This window comes from Rhipicephalus microplus, chromosome X, assembly GCF_043290135.1.
Source record: "Rhipicephalus microplus isolate Deutch F79 chromosome X, USDA_Rmic, whole genome shotgun sequence".
In the NCBI taxonomy this organism is placed as follows: Eukaryota; Metazoa; Arthropoda; class Arachnida; order Ixodida; family Ixodidae; genus Rhipicephalus; species Rhipicephalus microplus.
Window position 1 is genome coordinate 306,998,273 of NC_134710.1, and position 24,342 is coordinate 307,022,614.

Consider the following 24,342-nt stretch of genomic DNA (forward strand, 5'->3'; position numbering starts at 1 on the left):
TCTAGCAAACACAATAGAGACGACATTTGCGCATTTCCCAGAGGGCACTTTAAAGGGGCACTGAAATTAATTTTCAAGCTCGAGGTATGCTTACCGAACAATGAAATGAAGGTATTTTCGATCAATATTGAATCGCATTTTTCACCTGGATCTTATTCTACTGTGACACGTTCTGTGTGGCCCATATCATCCTGAGCGACAATACACTACTAGTAACGATGTGGACGATTTCAGTGTTTACTGTGGTGCCGACCGCCGCCGCTGCCTAAAAATGCTCTCACTCTTCAAGCCTAATCTTTGTGACGCCACTTTGAATTATTTCATAGAATTACAAGACACAAACAACCAAGGAAATAAAGGCAAAAGGACACAGCATGACTCAACGAGCGCTCGTCAGTCCATGTGTCGGGAAACAGATGCGAGCTGAAGTTGAGCTGTTGACAACGACATTGACAATCGTGAAAACTGAAGCAAGTCGGTACGACTTCTCCAGTGTTTTTTAGGTTGATAGACACTCTGAATGATTAACGTTGCTAAAAATTCAACCAAATAGCTGCGCTACAATTTCACACTCCAAAGTATGGGCAACATCAAGTGAATTTTTAAAAAATTATGTTTGGTCGTACGTCAGTGAATGGAACAACTCATATTGCCAAGGTCATCCAATCGCATGGATGAATATGTAACCGTGAAATAGATTTCATGTTCAAGAAAAGGAATAAAAAAAGAAAAAGGCTACAGTTATGCAAACTGAACTAGAAAACTTAATTCTCTGTTTGACTTGCATGTTTGGATCATGCCAGTCTAGTGTGGCCAGCCATGCCAATTAAACAGAAAAGTAGGTTCTCTTGAATCAAAGGTCCTGCAATCAATATATACTCACCAGCATATATCATCTGAGACAACCTCAGTGGCCTGTTTTCCCAATCTGAGCATTGTTCATTCTTGTTCAGTGGAAGGCCTAGAAGTGTACGGGTCAGCTCTGACAAACCCTTGTGTCCAGGCACTTTGGGCACCTTGGGTTCCATCAAGAATGGCCAATCACATCGCAACTAAATGGAAATGAAGGAGCAAGTTGAAGCAATAGCACCGATATCCCCTTGCTTTCCAATACAAATAAGTGAAACTAACATTAATAATATTAATATGATTTACGAGAGATGCTATAGTGGAGTGCTCCTAAAATTTTGATCACATGGGGTCAGTCTGGTATCATAGCCATTAGAGCACCGTGGTGGGTACAAATAACCATAACTAAAGCTAACACAGCTGGCAAGAAGCAAATTAGGCGACAGGTCCAGTAGCTCATATTAGTACTTTTCACAATCAATTGCAATAAATAGAATATATTAAGCAACCTGTTATAAACACATACCATATCCATTTGCCATAGAATAAGAATCAGTTAAACATCTACAGTAAAAAATGTTACAACAGTCCTATCAGGCATGAAAATACACACCACCTGTACCCCTTCAAATAGAAAACTCTGCAATCAAGCAACGAGACCATACTGGCTTGCCAAATGCGGATAAAAAAACTTGTGCTCTGCGTGCAGATTTTGGACAACATACCATAAAATGCAACAGTGCTCTGCTAAAACTGTTCACAGTCTAGCTCGTGCTTCTGATCTGGGGAAGTCTCTCATGACGGTTTGTCACCATCCACCTAACTAGTCATACAGCTTAGGCTCCTGAATCTAACCAGCTCTTTGTCCGAACTGTTGTCGGCATTTAATGCATTCAAGTTACAATTTTACGACAACTGAGCTGGCAGCTACTTGTTTTTGTCACTATACCTGCATTACTGCATACGCTGTTCATGTCTTAAATACCTGTATCATGCCTTATTCCAGCTATTGCCATTATACACCAATGCTAAAGGAAGATGGCAAGCAACAGGAATTATACAGATAAAAATATTAGACACCCAAAAAATAGCCGAATTTTTTATACCAAAACATGCCACATGTGTGCGTTTTCACACTGTCATCCTCCTCATTGTCTTTGCACAAGAGCCCTTTTACTACACTTGCACCCATTTTAAATGCACACTTATCACAGGTGAAGATAATCTTAATTTTCAGGTTCAGCTGCCAGTCCGATGCAGCCAGGCCTACAGTCCCCGTTAACTACTCTACCAAACAGCACAATGGGTCCAAGTCTGGAACCCCCCCGAGTAAGAAACCCCAGCTCGTAACACCACCTCCAGTGTAGGAAAGCCCACATCCTACCAAGCTTCCTACTGCTGTTTTTTACTGTGGAAACAAGCCTAGTTGGGCTTTTATGGCACATTCCCCACACTCACGCAGTAAGTAAACGTTCAACGCCCACCATGGATTTCATGACTATCTAGTGAGCGCTGTTTGCCATTATGTACACTTTTCACCGCCATGAGCACAGAGCATAAGTTGCAGCTTTTAGCCATCTGGACATCCTGCACTTCCCCTCCTATTGCCCATGATGCACCTCAAGAAGGTGGGGGAGAGCTTCCGATTATTATTGCAGCAACAACCTAGCTGACTTACTAAGCCTCCTGCCCATACCCACACCTTTGATCCACGAATAGTCCTGAATTTTTTCCAGTAAAATAAAAACTCGGGTAAGCTGGTGTTGGTTCATGATAACTTGGGGTGGCGCCGAAAATGCAGCACCCAAAAAAGGAGGACGCATGATAACGCGCTAAAGTTTATTCAGATAAAACCTTTCAAAAGCAGTTAAACACAAAAGAATCTACACACATAAGATTAAAGATACAAGCACTCAGCGCAATAAGCTCGCATATTGTTTAAGAAACACTATCTTTGCCTCTTGCACATTAATAGATGGGTGACAAGTGCACCCAGTGGGCACGGCGAGACGACAGCGACCATGTTGCTGACCACGAAGTTCTTCTTCGTTGTACAGGTTTCGCTGCTGACGGTTTACCGAGCACGAATGACACGTGCGCGCCGCCGGTTGGCACCATCTACCTCTCCGTGGCAGATCTGCATGTGCGGACGCCGATACTTACCTTCTGTATGGACGCTTCGACGCAGCGACAGTTGCGCATGTCCGTGACATCCGTGACCGAGGCTATAAAGCATCCACTGCAGCATTTCTTCGACAGTGGGCACGGCGAGACGACAGCGACCATGTTGCTGACCACGAAGTTCTTCTTCGTTGTACAGGTTTCGCTGCTGACGGTCACAAAATTACCGAGCACGAATGACACGTGCGCGCCGCCGGTTGGCCCCATCTACCTCTCCGTGGCAGATCTGCATGTGCGGACGCCGATACTGACCTTCTGTATGAATGTTCCGACGCAGCGACAGTTGCGCATGTCCGTGACATCAGCGACCGAGGCTATAAAGCATCCACTGCAGCATTTCTTCGACAGTGGGCACGGCGAGACGACAGCGACCATGTTGCTGACCACGAAGTTCTTCTTCGTTGTACAGGTTTCGCTGCTGACGGTCACAAAATTACCGAGCACGAATGACACGTGCGCGCCGCCGGTTGGCCCCATCTACCTCTCCGTGGCAGATCTGCATCTACCTCTCCGTGGCAGATCTGCATGTGCGGACGCCGATACTGACCTTCTGTATGAACGCTCCGACGCAGCGACAGTTGCGCATGTCCATGACATCAGCGACCGAGGCTATAAACCATCCTCTGCAGCATTTCTTCGACAGTGGGCACGGCGAGACGACAGCGACCATGTTGCTGACCACGAAGTTCTTCGTTGTATAGGTTAGCTACTCTGCTTCGAACATAAAAACTAGTGATAAAGTCATGTTAGTAGTTGTGGCGTGCCCAAGCACCTGTTTAAGTATTGCATATGAGTGCTATTGTGCATGCAAAATGTTACTCTGTGGTGACGTTGAGACAAACCCAGGACCCACGAACGCTGATTTATTACACAGTATTCTTCAGGGCCAAGCAGATATGAAGGCTGAAATACTGCTATTAAAATCGAACGAACAAATAATGAGCGACATGGACTTGCGATTTCGAGCAATTGAAGCCAAACTACAGGAATTTAAAGATAAATCACCGGAAGTTGCAGCTCTTGAATCCACTGCAGCTTCCTTTAAAACTGTGCTGTCATGGCAGAGCTCCAAGTTAACTGATCTCGAAGACCAAAGCCGTCGGGCAAACCTTATCATTCATGGTGTTTTCGAAAACACAAATGAAAATGACACCTGTCTTCGAACTGCTGTTGTAACCGATATATTCGAGAAAACATTGGGAGTGAAGTGCAAGTCCATAGCCCGCCTTCACCGTCTTGGCCGCCAAGGTAGTCGTAGGCCTGTCATAGCTTACTTTCAAGATTATCAGGAGAAACAAGAAGTCTTAAGGAATTCAAATAAATTGAAGGGCTCCAATATTTATGTGCAAAATGATTATAGCCAGTGCACACTGCGCAAGCGCCGCCTGCTTTGGGAAAGTGCAAAAGCTGAACGCGACAGCAGGAAACGGTTTACTCTTATTCACGAAAAGATCAAAATTGATGGCAAACTTTTTGGCTGGGATGAAGCCAAAAATGTGCGTGTAGCCCTTAATCCGCAAGCTACAGGTTCTGATTGACCCGCTCGATAGTGTGTGTCCAAAAGTTTGAGAGTGCTTAACGTAAACGCGCAAAGCCTGTCAAATAAAGTTGACAAGCTCGAGTACCTTCTACTCACCTACGACCCTCACATTACAATAATCACAGAAACCTGGCTGCACGAAGGTATAAATGATTCAGTACTAATTCCTCCGAGATATCAAATCTTCAGACGTGACCGGCCAACAAGAGGTGGTGGTGTAGCAATAGTTCTCAAAGATTGTATTAGTGCTCGGCCCCTTCAACAAATTCATGAGCACGAAAGTTTATTCCTTAAGGTAAGCTGCTGGGGCCATTACTTCACCGTATGTGCCATCTACAGACCACCCTCTTCAACACATGAATATCTGTCTAGACTATATGACCACATGTGCATGTTTAAAAATGATCGTCTGATTCTTGCAGAACTTGCCCAATGTTGACTGGCGCGTTCCATGCTCTGGCTCTGATGTAACGACGTTAAACCCTCTCGCTGACATTGCCTTGATGTGCGATCTTGTGCAAATTGTTAATGAGTGCACCAGAGAGGCTGAAAACACCCGTTCTACACTCGACCTAGTCTTTTTTAAATTCCGATGTATGCAAATACACGGTCTCTATTGAAGATGGCATTTCCGACCATAAAGCAGTATTTTTATCCATCAGTATTAGTGAAAACAAAGCACACCGACAAGAGACAGAACATGTCATTAAGGATTACTCGAAGGCGGATGACCAGGCCATTTTGGATTATTTGTGGTTCTTATGTGATAATCTTTCTGATGATGTGTCGATCGCCTGGAACGAAATAAAAACTGCGATACATTACTGCACTGATAAGTTTGTGCCAAGCAAACGGGTTAGGAAAAACCGAAATAACCCATGGATTACTAGAGATATCATACATTTGCACCGCAAGCTAGAACGAGCTAGAAAAAAGAAAAAAATACCCTGCAGACTTATCTCGTTGAAATCCCAGCTTGCAACTCGGCTAAGCGAAGCTAAGGCAAGATACTTCAACCACTCGCTTCCTAAGTTTTTGAAAACTAACCCGGATAGATTCTGGCGGTACTTGAGCGATCGGCACAAAAAACCGACCGAGATATCAGTAAATGGCTGTATTGTTAACGATCCAGTCAAAATTGCAAACCAATTCAATCGGTATTTTCACTCAGTATTCACTCAGGGAGATCATGCTGACACAAACATTATTTCTCTGTCTACTATATCTGCCGATTTCATAACTGTCGAAGGTGTCCTTTCACTGTTACTGAATGTTAAGACTAAATCTTCCGATGGTCCCGACGGCATACCTAATGCATTTTTGCAACGTTACGCCGAACCTATCGCGCATGTCTTCACCCATATTTTTCGTCTTTCGTTTCATAATTCAATTCTTCCCGATGATTGGCGTACGGCACGTGTTATTCCCGTATTTAAAAAAGGTGATCGCCTAAATGTTGAAAACTACCGGCCAATATCATTAACTTCCGGTCCTTGTAAACTTCTTGAGCATATCATCACGCATTACATAATGTCATTTCTTGAAGAAAACAGTATTTTGACTCCTTTCCAGCATGGTTTTAGGAAGGGCCTCTGGACTACCACTCAACTTGTCACCACAATTCACGACTTCGCAATGGCACTTGATAAGGGCGACCAAATAGACGCCATCTTCTTAGATTTTAGAAAAGCTTTCAACTGTGTTTGCCATAGTAAATTACTCACCAAACTTTCAAACATTGGCCTACCCATTACTGTAATTAATTGGATCCGCTCCTACCTTGCCAGCCGCAAACAGTTTGTCCAGGTCGAGGGCTGCTGCTCTGGGGTTCTACCTGTAACCTCGGGAGTTCCACAAGGCAGTGTCTTTGGCCCTGTCTTGTTTCTCATCTTTATCAATGACATCGTTTCATCAGTTGACACCTCCGCCACAAGCCTAAAGCTTTTTGCAGAGGACTGCATTCTTTACAAGCCAATTAAAAGTGAAAGGGACCAAGAGTGCTTGCAGAACAACCTAAATTCTCTCTCCGATTGGTGACATACCTGGTCGGTGGAGTTAAACATTAGTAAATCGGTCTATATGCGTATCTCAAATAAAATTACCCCTTTTGCATCACGCTACACCTTAAATAATAATCCGTTGATCGAAGTGAGCAATTTTAAATACTTGGGAGTCAATATTACCAATCGACTGTCGTGGAGTAACCGCATTGACGACGCTTCTTCCTCCGCCTCTAGAAAACTAGGGTTTCTTAGACACAAACTAAAAAACGCGCCAACTCAGATCAAACTTCTTGCATATAATACATTTATTCGACCCCGTCTAGAGTACGCATGCGTAGCCTGGGACCCGTATTTTAAAAAGAATGTTTATAAACTTGAAATGGTCCAGAGGAGAGCGGTAAGATTCATCTATATTGCCTATCACAATCTTGATTCACCTTCATCACTTATGGCTACTAACAACATTCCGTTCTTGAAACAGCGTAGAACTATCGCCAGACTCAAGTTTCTTTTCCTGCTTCGTAATGATCAGTTTAATATCGATCCCAGTAAATACATCTCTCCCTCTTCTTCCAAGAAAACCAGGCATGCTCAGAATCGTGATCTGACACCTTACTTTGCACGTACTAACCTTTTCAAACATTCCTTCTTTCCGAGAACCATTAACGAATGAAATGCACTGCCTTCAAATGTTTTTCCTGACCGTGGCATTCCCGACTTTGAAAACTACATGCATCTTTTTGTATAATCAACACTGTTAATATTTCAATGCTAGATTACCTCATCTTATTATTTCAACTGTGTAACTTTACTTTTTTGTGCTTGAAACTGTTTCTAAAAGTTTGTTCGCATTTTTTTTTTCTAGGTATGTATAACACTAAGCATCCTATTTAGTACGAATTGTTTTTCAGTAGCTTTGTGTATTCTAACTTGCTGTATAACTTGTTCGCTTTTTTCGCTATGCTCCTTTTTTGTGCCCCTCCTGCTTGGTCTACGGACTGCAGTATGTAATAAATAATAAAATAAAATAATAATGCAATATGGCCCCTCCCACCTAATACCGAAAGGCTCTATCTCCTTCTGAGCGCCACCGGTATTTTTGTATATCACAGAAATCTTCGCTCAAATAAAGGCTTGTAGTTGTCTTCTTTACATTGCTTGCAGTGCAACGCCAGATGCGTGAACAACCTGCGAATCAAGGAACTGCTGCGCTACCGAAGACGCACACTGAGGCACCTTCCAGTTTGCCCAGTACATATATGCCTGGGCAAACGCGTTCTCATATGACCTTTTGCTTGTGTGCAGTTTCTTTTATCGCACCACCCCAAGCAATCATGGACGTTCGAAAGTTCAAGCCGAGAGCTGTAACTTTAGAAACTCGAACTTTAGAGCTGGAACTGTGCTGTGGCTTTTCACAAGCCGGATTACAGAACCTCATAAATTACCCCACCAGGAATAGACATCGAACTCTGGCAAGAAATGCAATTTCATACTAGTACCCCTGACACAAGTGGCAACTTAAGCGCACTTCGAGCGAGTACACTTCGCCACTAGTGTCATTTGCGTGCTGTCACACGCGCAAATGACATGCGCAAGTGACACGACAGCGTGCAAATTTGCAGCGCGCTGCTGCTACGAAGTGCACTTGCATCGTCGCTGCGAAGTACACTTGCCGGCAAATGTGTTACCCAAACTCACTTCACTGCAATGAAGTGTGTAGCCTCGGTACCTGTGGATTGCACAGAAATATGATGCTGCCTAAAGCGGCGCTCATACTATCTTTAAACCATTGTTTTAGTAATAAGGAATACTGCTGTATATTAAAGCAAATCATAATACAGCAAAAAAGCTCGCTACTTTTGCTCTCGAGCAGTTTGCGGCCACTTCCACCTGAATGATGCGGCAGCACATGCTGTGCAATGACTCAATCCGACGTGTTGTTTACTTCCTTGCACACTTGCACGTGTAGGCGAATCGTTCTCTGATCATTTGCGATGGCATGTGCCACTGGTGCTACTTTCACGAAGACTATGTGGTCCGTCGATGAGACACGGGCGCAAGAATAACAAATATGTGTTGCCCTACAAATCCGCCGATTGCCACTGCCATAATTTCCAAATATACTTCGTTTTCTTGTGCAGCAGCCAAACGCCAAAAAGACACTTTGTGAGCGCAAGTACACCAGCTCAAAGTGCACTCAAGCTGCCACATGTGAGAATGGTATAAGACCACTATCACATTGAATTGCAGCTGCTTACTGAAATAAGCCTTTTACTGACACTCTAAGCCTTTTTATTATCCTTCCTGCTAGCCATTATCCTTCCTGCTTCACGCTAGCCAGTAACGCATGGATCAGCACCTAGCCTGCAGGCAATGGGTTGCAGAAGCTTGCTACGAACCTCTGGCATGGTCCTGCCAAGCACAGAGTAACACTAAACTATTCATCACTATTCATACACAATCTTAAGTATCTGGCTCTTTAGAACACAATGAAATAAATTTTTGTGAATAAGGAATTGCAGATATCCCAGCAGACATCAAAATCTGGCACCACAGCGAGCTGGTCCAGGAATTTCATATTGTCATAGCCACCAGTTTCCATTTCTTACCCGTTTTGGTGGTGTGGAAAAGTAATCTAGTAAATACAACAGACACTACAGTAAACTTGAAGGGACCGCGATCATTTGTTCGTCTCATCATCTTAAGTAATTGGCTCTTTAGAACACAATGTAATGAATTTTTGTGAATAAGGAATTGCAGATACCCCAGCAGACATCAACATCTGGCACCACAGTGAGCTGGTGCAGGAATTTCAACGTGTCATAGCCACCAGTTTCCATTTCTTACCGCTTTTGGTGGTGTGGAAAAGTAATCTAGTAAAATACATCAGACACTACAGTAAACTTGAAGGGACCGCGATCATTTGTTCGTCTCATCACCTTAAGTCATTGGCTCTTTAGGACACAATGTAATAAATTTTTGTGAATAAGGAATTGCAGATATCCCAGCAGACATCAACATCTGGCACCACAGCAACTTCAACAAGGCACAGCCACCAGTTTCCATTTACTTTTTTTCTTACTTTTTTTGGTGGTGCGGAAAAGTAATCTAGTAAAATACAACACAAACTACAGTAAACTTGAAGGAACCACGATCATCTGTTCGTCTCATCAGAAGTGCCCCCAAAAACCCATAAGTTAACATGCCAAGTAAGCCCAAATATGTTGTTTGAAAACCACTGAATTAAGTGTACTTTTTTTAATGGGGAGGAAAGGAATTGGCTCAGCCTGATAAAAACTGTGCTTTCAAGCAGAGTATTTCGACTAATCTAACTTATACTTTTGGTGGTGTAGAAAAGTAATCTAGTAAAATACAACAGAAACTACAGTAAACTTGAAGGAACCACGATCATTTGTTTGTCTTATCAGAAGTGCCCCCCAAAACAAATAAGCTAACATGCAAAGTAAACCCAAATATGTTGCTTAAAAAACACTGAATTAAGCATACTTATAATGAGGAGGAAAGGAATAAGACAGAGCATTTATTTGCTAAGCCTGGTAAAAACTTTCCTTTCAAGCAGAGTATTTAGAGTAATCAACTACTACTCAATTTCATGGGTTCAAAATAAATGTGCTCATGAGTAAATTACTGTCACATTTTGACAATAAAGCTGTAGCAAAACCGTACTTTGATGGGTTAGAAAAAAGAAAAAGAGAAAGACAAGCACAATTTTCCTTTAAAGAATGGAAGATTTATTCTTCTGGATGTTCACCTTCTGAGAGATTGTTTAATACCCGTGCCACACGGGCAGAAAAAATGGCATTTACCTCCTAATGCCTTCAGATCAAATGTCATTTTCCCAAATGCCATTCGTCACTTAAGGGGAGACACTGGTCTGAAATTTTTGTTTTAATTTTCAGTATTTCAAGCTGAAATTTTAATATAATATGTATTTTTCACAGCTGAAAACAAATATGCAATTAGCCTTTTGCTATCATTTTTATATTTCGAAATATTGACTGTTACATAAACATGCATTCTGCCCAGCCTTTTGACACCTTCCTCATAAAATATTGCTACAAATTTGATATGACAGCATTCCATGAAGGCCAGGGAGTGCAACAAAACCATAATTTTATTTTTAGCTTCATTGGTACCAGAGTTATGGCCTTAACAAGTACTCTCATTAGAAATCTGAAACTGTTGCTTAAGTTTGTAGCTAAATAAATCACTATTGTACATAAAAATATTACATTTTTTTGTTTTCTTGCACTAATCTGTGTATAAGCTTTCAAATGCTGCAAGAATTATCAAAATCCGACTGCTACATTAAAAGATACTGTGGGCAATGGCTTAGGGTGTGATGAAAAATGTTGTTTTAAGAAAACGAGAAAAGAAGTTTAGGAACATGCTGAGCACTTATATTTAACAAGAAAAGGTGTGAATCGGTGTATCAACCATGTTAGAAGCCACCAGGAATGTAGTCATCATTGTCCTTGGTGCACTTTCTTTTCATGGCATGCTTGAAGTTTTCAGCATGCTCATGCTTCTTCTCCGATGCCACTAGTCGGTGACTGTCCTTTTGTGAGCATCTTTCAGCCGCCACAACACTCTGCTGCAGGTGCAGCTCCTTGAATATGGCGGCATCTGCTCTCCCTTTGCCAGCGTTGAACCTTGCGACAGCTTCGGCCACAGCAGCTTCAACGGGGAAAGGCGCCGCGTGTTTGTTTTTGGACACGAGTGACCAGATGACAGAGTTCAGGCTCTCGTTTGAGTTCTGTGTTTTGCCTCGCTGACAACGCTCCAGCAATTTCTTGTCAGAGAGGCACGTGTAAATAGGCCACAAGGCATCAACCACATACTCCGGCAGGTTGTAGCGATGATTCGGAGGAGTCTCCTGCTTGGCAACAGCCTTGTTGTACTTGCACCATGACTCTTTACCAGTTGGGCAGTGAGAGTGCTGAGGGCTTGCATCAGTAGATGCTACGTGATAAAAGGTTGCCCAGACAGCATTATTCATGGCCTCAATGCTTCCTTGGTTGCTTTGTAAAGCCCATCCATAATATTGTCACGTGCTTGCTCAAGAAAGACGATGGCAGTTGTGCATGTGCCACGAAGGACTACAAAATGGACGAAAAATAAGAACTCGCTTGCGCATTCTAATTAAAAAGATCGACCTGCTTCTGATGTCTCGATCTCTGCGGCAAAACCTCTGTTTTGACGTGACACTGGTGGAGGTGCTCGAGCCTACAACCGGATGCAGGACAGTCTTGCTCGGACCCATTCACCTAGTCCACAGACCTAGCCCCTCGTCACAACTCCGGTGCACTGATTCAGTCGGCGCCTACTAGGCCTAAGTCCGGAGTCCGCACCTGTTCCGCCTCTAACCAGCATGGCAGCTCCTACCATATCCACGGTTACCATTACATCGCAGACCACTCTTCCCTTCCAGGCGACTCTTGAACATCCTCGCGTTCCTGAATTTTTCCATGGGGAAGAGTACGAGGATGTCGAGGACTGGCTCGAACAGTTCGAACGGGTCGCTGTATCTAACCACTGGAACGAACAGCACAAACTTGGCCGTGCATATTTCGCCCTGGAAGATAGCGCTCGCACGTGGTACGAGAACCATGAGGCTACTTTCCAATACGAGGCTACTTTCCAATCTCGGGAAGATTTCCGTCGAAAGCCCCTCGCCACATTTTCGAACACGGACCGACAAGATCGCGCACAGCAACTGATTGAGGCTCGCGTACAAAAACCCAACGAAACAGCCGCCATGTACACAGAGGAGGTGCGTCACCTAATGCAGGGTGTCAAAGAACCAGTGTTTGCGGGCCTCATACGAAATCCACCTACAACAGTAGATGAATTCATAAGATAGGCGACTGTCATCGAGCGCGCACTGCGACAACAATACCGACACTTTGACCGCCTGCCGAACCACACAGCAGTAAGTGCTGCAGCTGAGAACACTGCCGTATGTGAAAGTTCCCTGTGACAAATGATTAGAGAAATACTGCGTGAGGAACTTCGGGCCCTCTTCGTCCCCCCTACCCAGCCGCCTGTCGCATCTGTTGCCGAAATCGTCCGCCAGGAGTTGAGGCAAGCCGTTAAACCACCCGTGACAACTCCCGAGCCACATCCAGCGACCTACGCTGATACGGTCCGTCGTCCTCCACCGTCATTTGTGGTGACACCCTTCCAGCCACGACCCGCTGCCGTACCTTGGTGGCAACGGGATTTCATGAGACGACCACCAGTTCGCCGAACTGACTTGTGGCGCATGGCCGACCGTCGACCTATTTGCTTCCGCTGCGGAGAACCAGGTCACATTGCCCGCTATTGCCGTCTTAGCGATTCCAGGTTCGGGAACTTTTCTCGTCCCGCTTCTTTCCGCTCTGAAGACCGTCGTGCCAACGATGCCGATCAAGTGTCGACTGGCCAAGCAACTACACCGCGTCGCTGGCGATCTCCATCTACTGCGCGTCACCGTGACTTACCTCAGAGCTACGCGGACGTCACCAGAGGCCGTTCGCCTAGACCGCGCCAGGGAAACTAACTGCTGCGACCTCCGGGGGCAAGGTTGCCAATGGTCGAGACACCGAAAAGTTCCCCCTATCATCGCAAAAGGATATGACGACAACCACGACGAATACGACGACGAATACTAATGCCGGTGAAGTTGTACGTGCTGATTTTGGCATTTTCATTGACGGACATCACGTTACAGCACTGGTCGACACTGGCGCCGACTTCTCAATCATGCGACAAGAACTCGCCGACCGCCTTAGAAAGGTCAAGACACCGTGGACAGGTCCGCACATAAGGAGTGCTGGTGGTCTGCTGATGACTCCCACGGGTAAATGCACCACTCGATTTCGCATTGGGGATTCTAGCTTCGTGGCCACTTTCGTCCTGTTGCCAGACTGCTGTAAAGAGCTAATTCTGGGCATGGATTTTCTTCAAGATCATGACGCTGTTATCAAAATCCCTCAACGTATTGTGACGTTTTGCGCACATCCATGTGCCGTCAACAGCAGTGACGAACCACGTGGCTGTTTGCGAATAGCCAACGATGTGACCCTCCCACCGAGATCCTGCTGCCTTGTGTCGGTGTCCAGTGGGTGGCCGTGCTACAAAGAGGTGATAGCAGAGCACATAGTCACTCTTTTGTTCATGCAAGGCATTTCCATCGCGAGGGGCATCCTGGCGCTTACTGGTGTACAGGCAGAAGTGCTCCTCACAAACTTCAGCAACGAGTGCCGTCAAATTCAGAAGGGTACCGCCATCGCCTACTACGACGATTTAGACCAAGCCGGGGATCGTTTTGCTTTGCAACCAGATGACGCCACTGTCCCCGCCTCGACAACTTCGTCGGTGGACATCTGCTCCACGCTACCACCCTCTGATAGGAAGCGCCTGCTTGAACTTATACACCAATTCGAAGACTGCTTTTCAAGTACATCAAAGGTCCAGCGGACACCATTGACCAAGCACCGCATCATTACTGAAGACAACACGCTACCGATTCGGCAGAACCCCTACCGTGTGGCTCCGAAAAACGCGAGGAGATTTAGAAGCAAGTACAGAAGATGCTAGTAGATGACGTCATACAACCTTCGAAAAGTCCTTGGGCGTCCCCCGTGGTTTTGGTCAAGAAGAAAGACGGCAGCTTGCGTTTCTGTATTGATTATCGCAAGTTGAACCAAGTTACGAAGAAAGACGTACATCCACTGCCCCGCATAGACGATTCACTCGATCGGCTGCGTTATGCGCGCTACTTTTCTTCTACGGACCTCCGCAGCGGCTACTGGCAGATAGAAGTCGACGAGAGAGATCGTAAAAAAACGGCCTTTGTGACGCCTGATGGCCTTTACGAATTTAAGGTGCTTCCTTTTGGGTTGTGCTCGGCGCCAGCCACTTTTCAGCGTCTCATGGACACCATACTATCGGGCCTGAAGTGGCAAACATGCTTGGTCTATCTGGACGATGTTGTATTCTCAGCATCATTCGACGAACATCTCAGCCGTCTATTCACCGTACTCCAAGCCATACGCTCGGCCGGCCTGACGTTAAAACCAGAAAAATGTCATTTTGGTTTACACGAACTCAGCTTCCTAGGCCACGTCGTCAGTCACGAGGGTGCTCGACCTGACCCGGCCAAAATAGACGCGTAGCGCAATTTCCTGCACCCCGTGACAAAAAGGCTGCGAGACGCTTCTTAGGGTTGTGCACTTATTACCGGCGATTTATCGAGGACTTTTCGTCTATTGCGGCGCCATTGACACGACTGACACGTGAGGACGTCCCCTTCTTTTAGGGTGAACAGGAGCAAATGGCATTCAATGAACTACGACAACGCCTGCAAACACCTCCAATCCTGGCGCACTTCGACCAGGACGCCCCTACAGTACTTCACACTGACGCCAGCAATGTAGGTCTAGGTGCCGTTTTGGTGCAGTGGCAAGATGGCTGTGAAAAAGTGATAGCCTACGCCAGCAGAACTCTCTCTCGCACGGAGGAGAACTACTCGACCACCGAGAAGGAGTGTCTCGCCGTGGTGTGGGCAGTCATCAAATTTCGTCCGTATTTGTACGGCCGCTCCTTCAAGGTTGTTAGCGACCATCACTCTTTGTACTGGCTCACGAACCTTAAAGATCCATCTGGTCGTTTGGCGCGCTGGAGCCTAAGGCTTCAAGAGTTTGACATGACCATCGTCTATAAATCTGGGAAGAGGCACACCGACGCCGACTGTCTCTCACGGTCGCCAGTGGAAACTGTCGCTCCTGATGACGAAAGCATCGACGCGGCATTCTTGGGAGTTGTCAACACGGCCACTATTGCACGAGAGCAGCGCAGTGACCCTGAGCTGTTACCACTCATTGAATATTTAGAAGGACGACGTAAAGACGTGCTGCGGTTATTTACTAGAGGACTGCCATCTTTTTGCTTGCGAAACGATGTTCTTTATAAGAAAAACATCTCACCGACCGTTAACCCGCACTTGCTCGTCGTGCCTGCCTCTCTTCGAAAAGAAATTATGGAAGCGTGCCATGATGAAGCAACTTCTGGTCATCTAGGCTACACCCGAACATTGTGCCGACTACGATGCAAGTACTACTGCCCAAAGTTACCTGCTGCTGTTAACCATCACGTGCGAACTTGCACTGACTGCCAAAGATGCAAAGCGCCTCCCAGCAAGCCAGCTGGTCTTTTACATCCAGTCGAAGCACCAGAAAAGCCGTTCACCCAGATCCGAATGGATTTCCTGGGTCCCTTTCCAACTTCCACAAAAGGGAACAGATGGATTATTGTGGTCACTGATTACCTGTCCCGTTATGCGGAGACTAAAGCTATGCAGCGTGGCACAGCAGCAGAAGCCGCTCAATTCTTCATCGAAAACATCGTCCTTCAGCACGGCGCTCCGACAACAGTGATCACAGACAGAGGACCTGCCTTCACCGATGAGCTTTTGGAGTCTGTTCTCAGGCTCAGCGGTACAGCTCACCGGAGAACAACTGCATACCATCCGTAGACAAACGGACTGACGAAGCGCCTCAATAGGACCCTCACAAACATGACCAGTATGTACGTTGACACGGAACATAAAAACTGGGATCAGATATTGCCATACGTGACGTTTGCTTATAACACCGCTCGACAAGAAACCACTGGAATGACACTGTTCAGTCTGATCTAAGGTCGCGAAGTCACGACAACATTGGACGCCATGTTGCCGCATGAGTGTGACATCCATGTAGACGCTGAAGAATTCACTCAGCATGCTGAAGAAGCCAGACAGCTCGCGCGCGTGCACACATGTCATCAGCAGCATCAAGATGCACAATGCTATGACACCCGACACCAGTTTATTAGCTACACGCCAGGCGACAAAGTGTGGGTCTGGATTCCGATACGTCGACGTGGACTGTCTGAGAAACTGCTAAGACGGTACTTTGGTCCATACAGCGTCACGCGACGCTTGAACGACGTGAACTACGAAGTTGTTCCCAACACTGATTGCAGTTCAAAGCGCCAAAAGCATTTGCCCGAAGTCGTGCACGTTGTGCGTATGAAACCGTATTTATCGAGTTAATTAGTTCCCGGTTGCCGTTTTCGTACGACCACTTCATACGCCTGGTAGAGCACCTAAGTTGCGCATCGGGACGATGCTTCTTTCGGACGGAGGCAAATGACAATATGACGTGAGCTTTGTGACCAGCTCGCCTGTCAGTTTGCCCTTGCCGCCAAGGCTTGGCTTTCCTTCGGCTCTTTGTTTTTGCACGAGGTTTCGAAGTGCTGTGCCCATGCGCTTATGCACATGGTTGACACAGTCCTCTTTTTCTATTGGCACGAAGCCATATACCTGTGCCTCCTGCAGAATGTTGAAGGCCCGGCTGTCTCCATCACACAACATGGTTGTGTAGCGGAGCCCATGTCTCTCCAATGAGCGGCCAAATAACATTTGTGCTGCTTCCACCTCCATTTTTCCTGGCTTACTGGAGGTATTCTTTTGGCAAGTGTGACCAGCTAGCCACTCGGCATACCTTGGGTTGTCCTCCTTCGGCCCTAGCTGGCAGCCCAAACAAAAGTTCGATAGGACGACGAAGTCGAGCACATAACCCGTGAATATTTCAATCACGGTCCCTACACAAATATGGGATGAGTGACCCCTGGTCAGCCAAGTTCCATCAAAGGAAACGGCGATATTTCCAGGATTTTCATAGTTAAGTTCAGAATACACCGTTTTCACGGTGCTCACGCAGTCGTCAATAACGCGCGCAGCAGCCTTCTGCGCGGCAGGGTTCATTTTCAATTTCACATAATCCTGGTATGTCTTGGTGTGCAGGCCTCTCTGTGAAATGTTTAAGGCGGAAAAAATATCGTTGAGCGCAGTTTGCCCGTTTCCTGTGCTCATTGCCGCGCGAACCATGAGCACGTTAATTTCGAAGGGGCCGTGCGCTGCGTCCCCACCTGCTGTCGGCGAGCTCCATACGGTCCTCAGTTTACCCCACTCGTCACATGTGAGAACAAGTTTCGCGGCTATGCCATATTCGCGGCCTTCCTTGGAGATTCTGCCAGGCCCGCCACACACACCGCACTTCATACACTGAAGAAGTTCGTTGACCAACTCTAAGCTAACGACGGTGAACGGCGCACCAGGCGTTGCGGCTCCATCCGAGTCTCGAAAAAAAGACCGCTACCGTCACGCGATTGAAGTTAACTGTTTTCTGTTTGCCAGCTACGTCTTGGAGCAGGTTTAGAGCAGTTACTGACAAAAATCACTGTTTGAAGCAGCACTTTCATATCACTGTATGTATGTATGTGTATATGTGTGTATGTATGTGTATATATATATATATATATATATATATATATATATATATATATATATATATTTTTTTACCTGAATATTAAGCCATGAAAAACCCTTCAGGATTAGTGAAAAATCGAATCCTATCAACCGTAAACATTGCTATGAACAGCTCAGCCAAATTTTGTAGACAAGTACAATAAATATATATATATATATATATATATATATATATATATATATATATATATATATATATATATAGTGAGAGTAATAATTCAATGGGCCAGTTAGTCTTTGTGAAGGTATCGGATATGGCACGTGAGCGTTGTCAACAAGGATAAATATATTTATTTCCCAACAGTTTCGGAAGGGGTCCTCCCTTCATCAGGGGATGAGTTACACTGACATGAATTTCCAAACTTCGTTGCTGCCACGTCCCTCTCGCCTTGAAACATGTTTGCGAGAGTGAGAGGGAACTAGAAAAAAAAGGGGGGGAGAAAAAAAGAAAAAGAAAGAAAAGAAAGTAAAAAAGAGGAAAAAGAGAACCGCGGGGACAATCTTGGGTGGCCCGACACACGTCGAGAACTGAACAGCACGTGATAAGAAACGTATGTGGACGTACACGGACAGTTGGTTTCGTTCTCAGTGTTGACAGTGGTTCTTCCTCTTTTTTACTTTCTTTTCTTTCTTTTTCTTTTTTCTCCCCCCCTTTTTTTTCTAGTTCCCTCTCACTCTCGAAAACATGTTTCAAGGCGAGAGGGACGCAGCAACAAGGAAGTTTGGAAATTCATGTCAGTAAAACTCATCCCCTGATGAAGGGAGGACCCCTCCCGAAACTGTTGGGAAATAAATATATTTATCCTTGTTGACAACGCTCCCATTGTGCCATATCCCATATCTATATATATATATATATATATATATATATATATATATATATATATATATATATATATATATATATATATATATATATTACCTGAATATTAAGCCATGAAAAACCCTTCAGGAGGATTAGTGAAAAATCCAATCCTATGAACCGCAAACACTGCTATGAACAGCTCAGCCAAATTTTGTAGACAAGTACGAAATGTAGAAAATACAAGTGAAACGCGAAGCTGCCAATCTCTTAAATGCCCTCTACATGCAGAGACCCATCCTCACTCTTTCGGAAGCAGCTCGTGTTGGCTTCATTGCATCATTAGAACAGGTTCCTGCTATTGACCAACAGTGCGCACACATTAAGAACGACGTTTGCCTCAGTTGCACTTCTTGACACAGGGTGTTGCCACGTGTCGACACTGCCTCTATATAAGACTAAAATTGCACAGTAGCAACATTAGCACTTATCGAGATCACACAGAGAAGGAGCAAATGCATTTCATGATGCACACTTAAGTTCATGACATGAGCTGACATAAGATTCTTGGATGTCTGCCATCCCTCACGATTGTAGCTACCAGCCCACTAATTGCGACGATAGAAGAAAGTGCTTAAGGCATGTGACAAATCCTTGTAACGCCTCTTGTTCTTAACACAGCAGAAAAAATTTTCAGCGGCCGGTTCACAAGGCAATGTGCTCGTACTGACGTAATTTGATGATTACTTTGAAAAGAGGTTGAGGACCTTCTTCACACTAATTATTGAATAACCTAATATTACACTGCCAAGAAATTGGACAATACCCACTGGGCTCACAAACTGCGAGGCTGATGACAACAATGCAGAGGAAGGTGATCTTTTGATGCTTTTCAAGAGGCCCTGCAACACTGCAGCACACCACCCAATGCAGTAGTAATACATGGTATATTGTGCATTTAATGATCTGATATCAGTGCATCCTCACCTTTTCTGCAAAGCTGCACAGGTCCACAATATTCTGTACCTTCCCTCCTGGGAACTTGATGGTCTCAGCCAGCAACTTGAGATCTTCAGCAATGCCAAAACCTAAACATGAGAAAGTTCAGATACCATAGAAAGGCACAGGCACTACACATGTTCACATCCAATACTATATATTGCTTACCTAGCTTCAGTATTTCATTTGATCCCAACACATCCGTGTACAACTGGCCCCATTGCTCTTCTGACAGGATTTCAGACAACTTCAGCATATCCAAGACAAACACATTGTCCCACACTGCCAGCTGGACCAAGGACAGCCTAAAAAAGGTCAGTAGAATGAGTAAGCTTAAACACGCTGCCATAAAGCAGTGAGAAACAGCTTTGCAAGATAAAAGGTCATGCCAAATTCACAGTGTTACAGAAACCAGCATTATGTAAGTTTCAATGCAGGAGACAATAAAGTTGTATTCCTCAGTTTCAATGAAGATGACAAAGCACTGCAACAAAATGTTTAACCAGTTCATATGGAAAAACTAATATTGCAGCAGTGGAGCACACAATCACAATGCAGGACTTTTAAAAAGCCAAAGGACCGATGCGTGGCAGCCGATAACCTCCGCGACTAAACTCATAGCCCCTGTTATGCCCTTGGCAATGTTCTCTGAAGGCAGGTAAGGATCACCAGCTGTCAGACTCAATTACGACCTGGAGCGCACGCCCACAGGTGAAGGTTTGTGTGCATCCGGCTTTGAGGAAGAAACACTGCAGACCTTTAAAGCTGCTTACAACTATATAGCTCAAACCACTGACTGCTAATAAACACTATTTAATGGTAGTGATAAGAACACACTGCTCTCCACGATTGTCATGTTCATTTCAAAGCATTGCTTTAACAGGTTACTGGCAGTATTTGCGAAATCACATCATTCCATTATATAAAGCCTGAAAATCCACTTCACAATACACTTCTTGAGTATATTGACGATACAAACCTTGCAGGTGTCAGTCCCATAGTTGGCTTCCACTCTGCATCAATGCCAACGAGATTATAGTTCTGCAAAAAATACAATACACAAAGACTCAGATGAGCATACCAAACGAAATGAAAGTGCAGATGTTTACCTTGATAATCTCAATGCAATTTTCGAAGCCATCTGCGGTATCCACCATTTCCACATCACAAAGCTCAAGCCTAAAAGGCAAGTATTTTGAGGGGTCATCTTGATCACGGTAAGAGTTCCAAGACTCTATCAATTCCTGCACCCTAGGAGGAGAAAAATGCATATATGTATATCAGAGAAAGTCTCAACCTGGGTGATGCTGGGCCACGTATTACATGTACTATGTCAAACAAATCGGTTAATGGAACTTGCAAGAGTAGTCTAGTTAGTTTAGAGCAATCATTGGAGCAGGCAAAAAGTTGCTTTAGAGCAGATTTACAGCAGAAGGAACTCTGTCCCCGAGGAGGTATGGAGCTGAAAGAAGTAGTGCTTTGGAGCAGATTTGGTTGTGAACTTGGAAATAACTTGGAGTAGCACAACAGAGTGCAGCCACCAATCTCAGCACAAAAGAATGGCATATGCCAGTGAAGTCGCATGAATGTGATATGCTGGCTGGACATTGCATTCTTTTGCCCATCGACAATGACACTGACAGTTTAAATGGCATTTCCTCACAGATACATCAACACAGATGTTCATGTATCTCAGATGTTATTCAGATTCAGATGAAATTCAGATGTTATTTATAGCTAATGGTGCATCTGTATCTGAAAGGCCCATTCTCAACTGCAGCGCCAGGAATATAGTTTCATCGCGCATTCGTGTGCCACCACAATATGCCAGTTTCATATTCAAAACACACAACAAGCGCTTTAACATGGGCAAGCACCAGCACTTTGAGCAGGATGCAAGGCAAGCGGGCATTTACATTTAGCATACAGATGAGACTTCTTAGGAATCATCACATAAACATTTGCACATCCAAATTTCATATACATACAACCTAGTCTATACCTGTAGTGGTTAAAGTGGTTGTCTGTCCGTTGTGGCAGCAGCCATACATTGGCTACAATGTTTATATTGTATGTAATAAAGAAGTGCATAGTTGAAAGCTGAGAAGAGTGGGAAAACACACCAGCGCTTTAACATGGGCAAGCACCAGCACTTTGAGCAGGATGCAAGGCAAGCGGGCATTTACATTTAGCATATAGATGAGACTTCTTAGGAATCATCACAAACGTTTGCACATCCAAATTTCATATACATACAACCTAGTCTATACCTGTAGTGGTTAAAGTGGTTGTCTGTCAGTTGTGGCAGCAGCCATACATTGGCTACAATGTTTATATTGTATGTAATAAAGAAGTGCATAGTTGAAAGCTGAGAAGAGTGGGCTCCTTGCGGCTATCCCGAGAAAAACTGTTCGTACGTTTTGAATATTTGAGGTCATAAAATGCTCCATTGATGTGTAGGCAAGTGGAACAGCAAATTTTGGCAGTATTAGCACAAGCTGCACTTATATAAGTGCAGTGAGGCATGAACAGAATTATAGCGAAATTGCATAGTTGCACCATTGCTGGGCTTGATGTCTCAAACCACCAGACAGGCTGACAGATGTCATAGTGAAGGGAAAGCTCAAGATAAGTTTTGCAACAGCTGGAATAGAATTTGGACCAATTTTTGGAGCAGCAAAATTTTCCTGTTGAAGCATTAAAATTCAAACTTGAAGCAGGTCACCGAAAATAAAAAGGCCTTTTTTATCATGAAAGATCAAATTTGAGCAGTATAAAAAAAAAGGGCTTACATTTAGAAAAAAAAATTGTATGAACCATTAAACATCCTCTAAATCGTGGACAGTGAATTTGAACTACCCCACCGAGCGAAAAATGATAAAGTCCCCATTAGCATTTTCCACACCTGTCAAATCCTTTGACAGGCTCTGCGAATTCAAATGTGGATCCGTAAGCTGGCAACCTTAAAATTCGGGAAAGTTATCCAACTGAGGAGGAGGGGTGGTGAAAGATACTGGCTTATAATTTTGTTATTTTTTTTTTAAAGGCTGCAGAAATGTCCTACACTACTCCAAATATTTGCTCGAAACTGTTTAGACTTTAGTGATCATACCAGTGCTCGCAATTATGTTGCGTAAACACGCACGAGCATTTGAACAAAATGTGCTGTGTCCCTTGACTCCACTCCAAAAAATAGGAGTTGAAAAAGAGTTTTTATCCCACAACACTAATCATCTGGCTTTCTTGAGTTTCCTTTCTTGAAAACTCGGCGCTGGCCACTTTCCTATCAACAAAGCTATGTCATGCTGATAAAGCGCATGTTATTTGTGACCTGCAAGTGCCGGGCACGCAGCAATAGTGCAAGTAAAGGAACGATGGATAGATGTCGATTTTCGTTGTGCGACAAAAACACTCCCTTTGTACTCGATCTTTTCTTTTAGTGTAGTACTAAAAGCCCCTTTCAAATAATACACTTTTCTGCATGGCAGTGCTGTACTGTGGAGAAGGTGGCTCAAGCAACGCTCTGCATGGGTTAGCTCAAGCAACATTCTGCATGGGTTAGAACAAGGCCAAAAAATTTACAAATCGCTATAGCATGTTATCATTACGAATAGCATTGTCATAAGCGGGAACTTCTTCATGGTTTTATTCCTGATGGGGTTAGGTTTAGGGCACAAGTTCACTGCTCTCTTGCAAGGCATGGTCAACCAGATCAAGTAACAACGGCGCGCACCTGTTGGCCTAGCAACACAGATATATATATCGCCGAGACAGCGCAGCTTCAAGACTGAAAAATGTTTAATGTGTCGTTGCTATGGCAACCACCGTGGTAGCTATCAAAGCCCGCATTGGCAGCATGTGGAGTTTGTAAGCACGCGAAAAACGCTTCTAGCTTTACTAGCTGCATTCGCTGACTAGGAAATTCATGTGTGCAGCGAAGCGTTCATGCCTGTAGTCGGATGGGACCGATGGGCGAATGGCGTTGTAACTTTTATCTGATCGATTGCCTCTCGCGAGTGTCCTGACCTATTGAATACATATTGCATTATTGTTTTAAAGTTAGGGACCGTGTGCTTGGATTGGTAGATGATGCCTAACTACAGGTGGCCAACATGGCCTCCATTTATCGCTAAGTTAGCCCAACTAACAAAATTATGAGGCTGGTCAGGCATTTTAGTGCAGCATGGCACAATTTCAGTAAATTTCATAGTTATGGCGCAGCTCTGCACCAAAATGTGGAATTGCATCAAACTGGAACAATTACCATAGCTGCTGCATGCCTGTAAGTTTCAATCTTTTGGCATTCTATTAGTCAGACCTCGTTAATATGTACCCACATTAAACATACTAACTGTTAAAACGTTGTTGAATCCCAAATCGATTCCCATAGAGACAACTGCATTCACTGGTCGCTTAAGCCATAGTGGTTTGTTCTATGCCTACCGACGCACAGGGATAACATTTTTTGTTCATTGCACTGCTGAACTTCCAACGCCGCAATGTGCTGCAGCCGGTTTTTGTATCCTTTCAAGAAGTGCAGAGATTGGTCAATTAATAGGGAGTATTTAAAATGCATAGCGCCATCTGCAAA

At 44.5% G+C, this 24,342-nt stretch overlaps 1 protein-coding gene across 4 annotated transcripts in view; it reads right to left on the reverse strand.

The window, feature by feature from the left end:
- The window catches only part of LOC119162132 (exonuclease mut-7 homolog), a 151,489-nt gene that overhangs the window by 84,872 nt on the left and 42,275 nt on the right, over positions 1 to 24,342 (reverse strand). For 3 of the 4 annotated variants that reach the window (XM_075879472.1, XM_075879471.1, XM_075879473.1), the window contains exons 10-14: positions 20,861 to 21,002; positions 20,731 to 20,792; positions 19,920 to 20,056; positions 19,740 to 19,840; positions 884 to 1,052 (exon numbers count right to left, since the gene is read on the reverse strand). In XM_075879472.1, coding sequence (XP_075735587.1) covers positions 884 to 1,052; positions 19,740 to 19,840; positions 19,920 to 20,056; positions 20,731 to 20,792; positions 20,861 to 21,002 — 611 coding nt within the window. The remainder of the gene's footprint in view (positions 1 to 883; positions 1,053 to 19,739; positions 19,841 to 19,919; positions 20,057 to 20,730; positions 20,793 to 20,860; positions 21,003 to 24,342) is intronic. The other variant, XM_075879474.1, reaches the window with a different exon arrangement.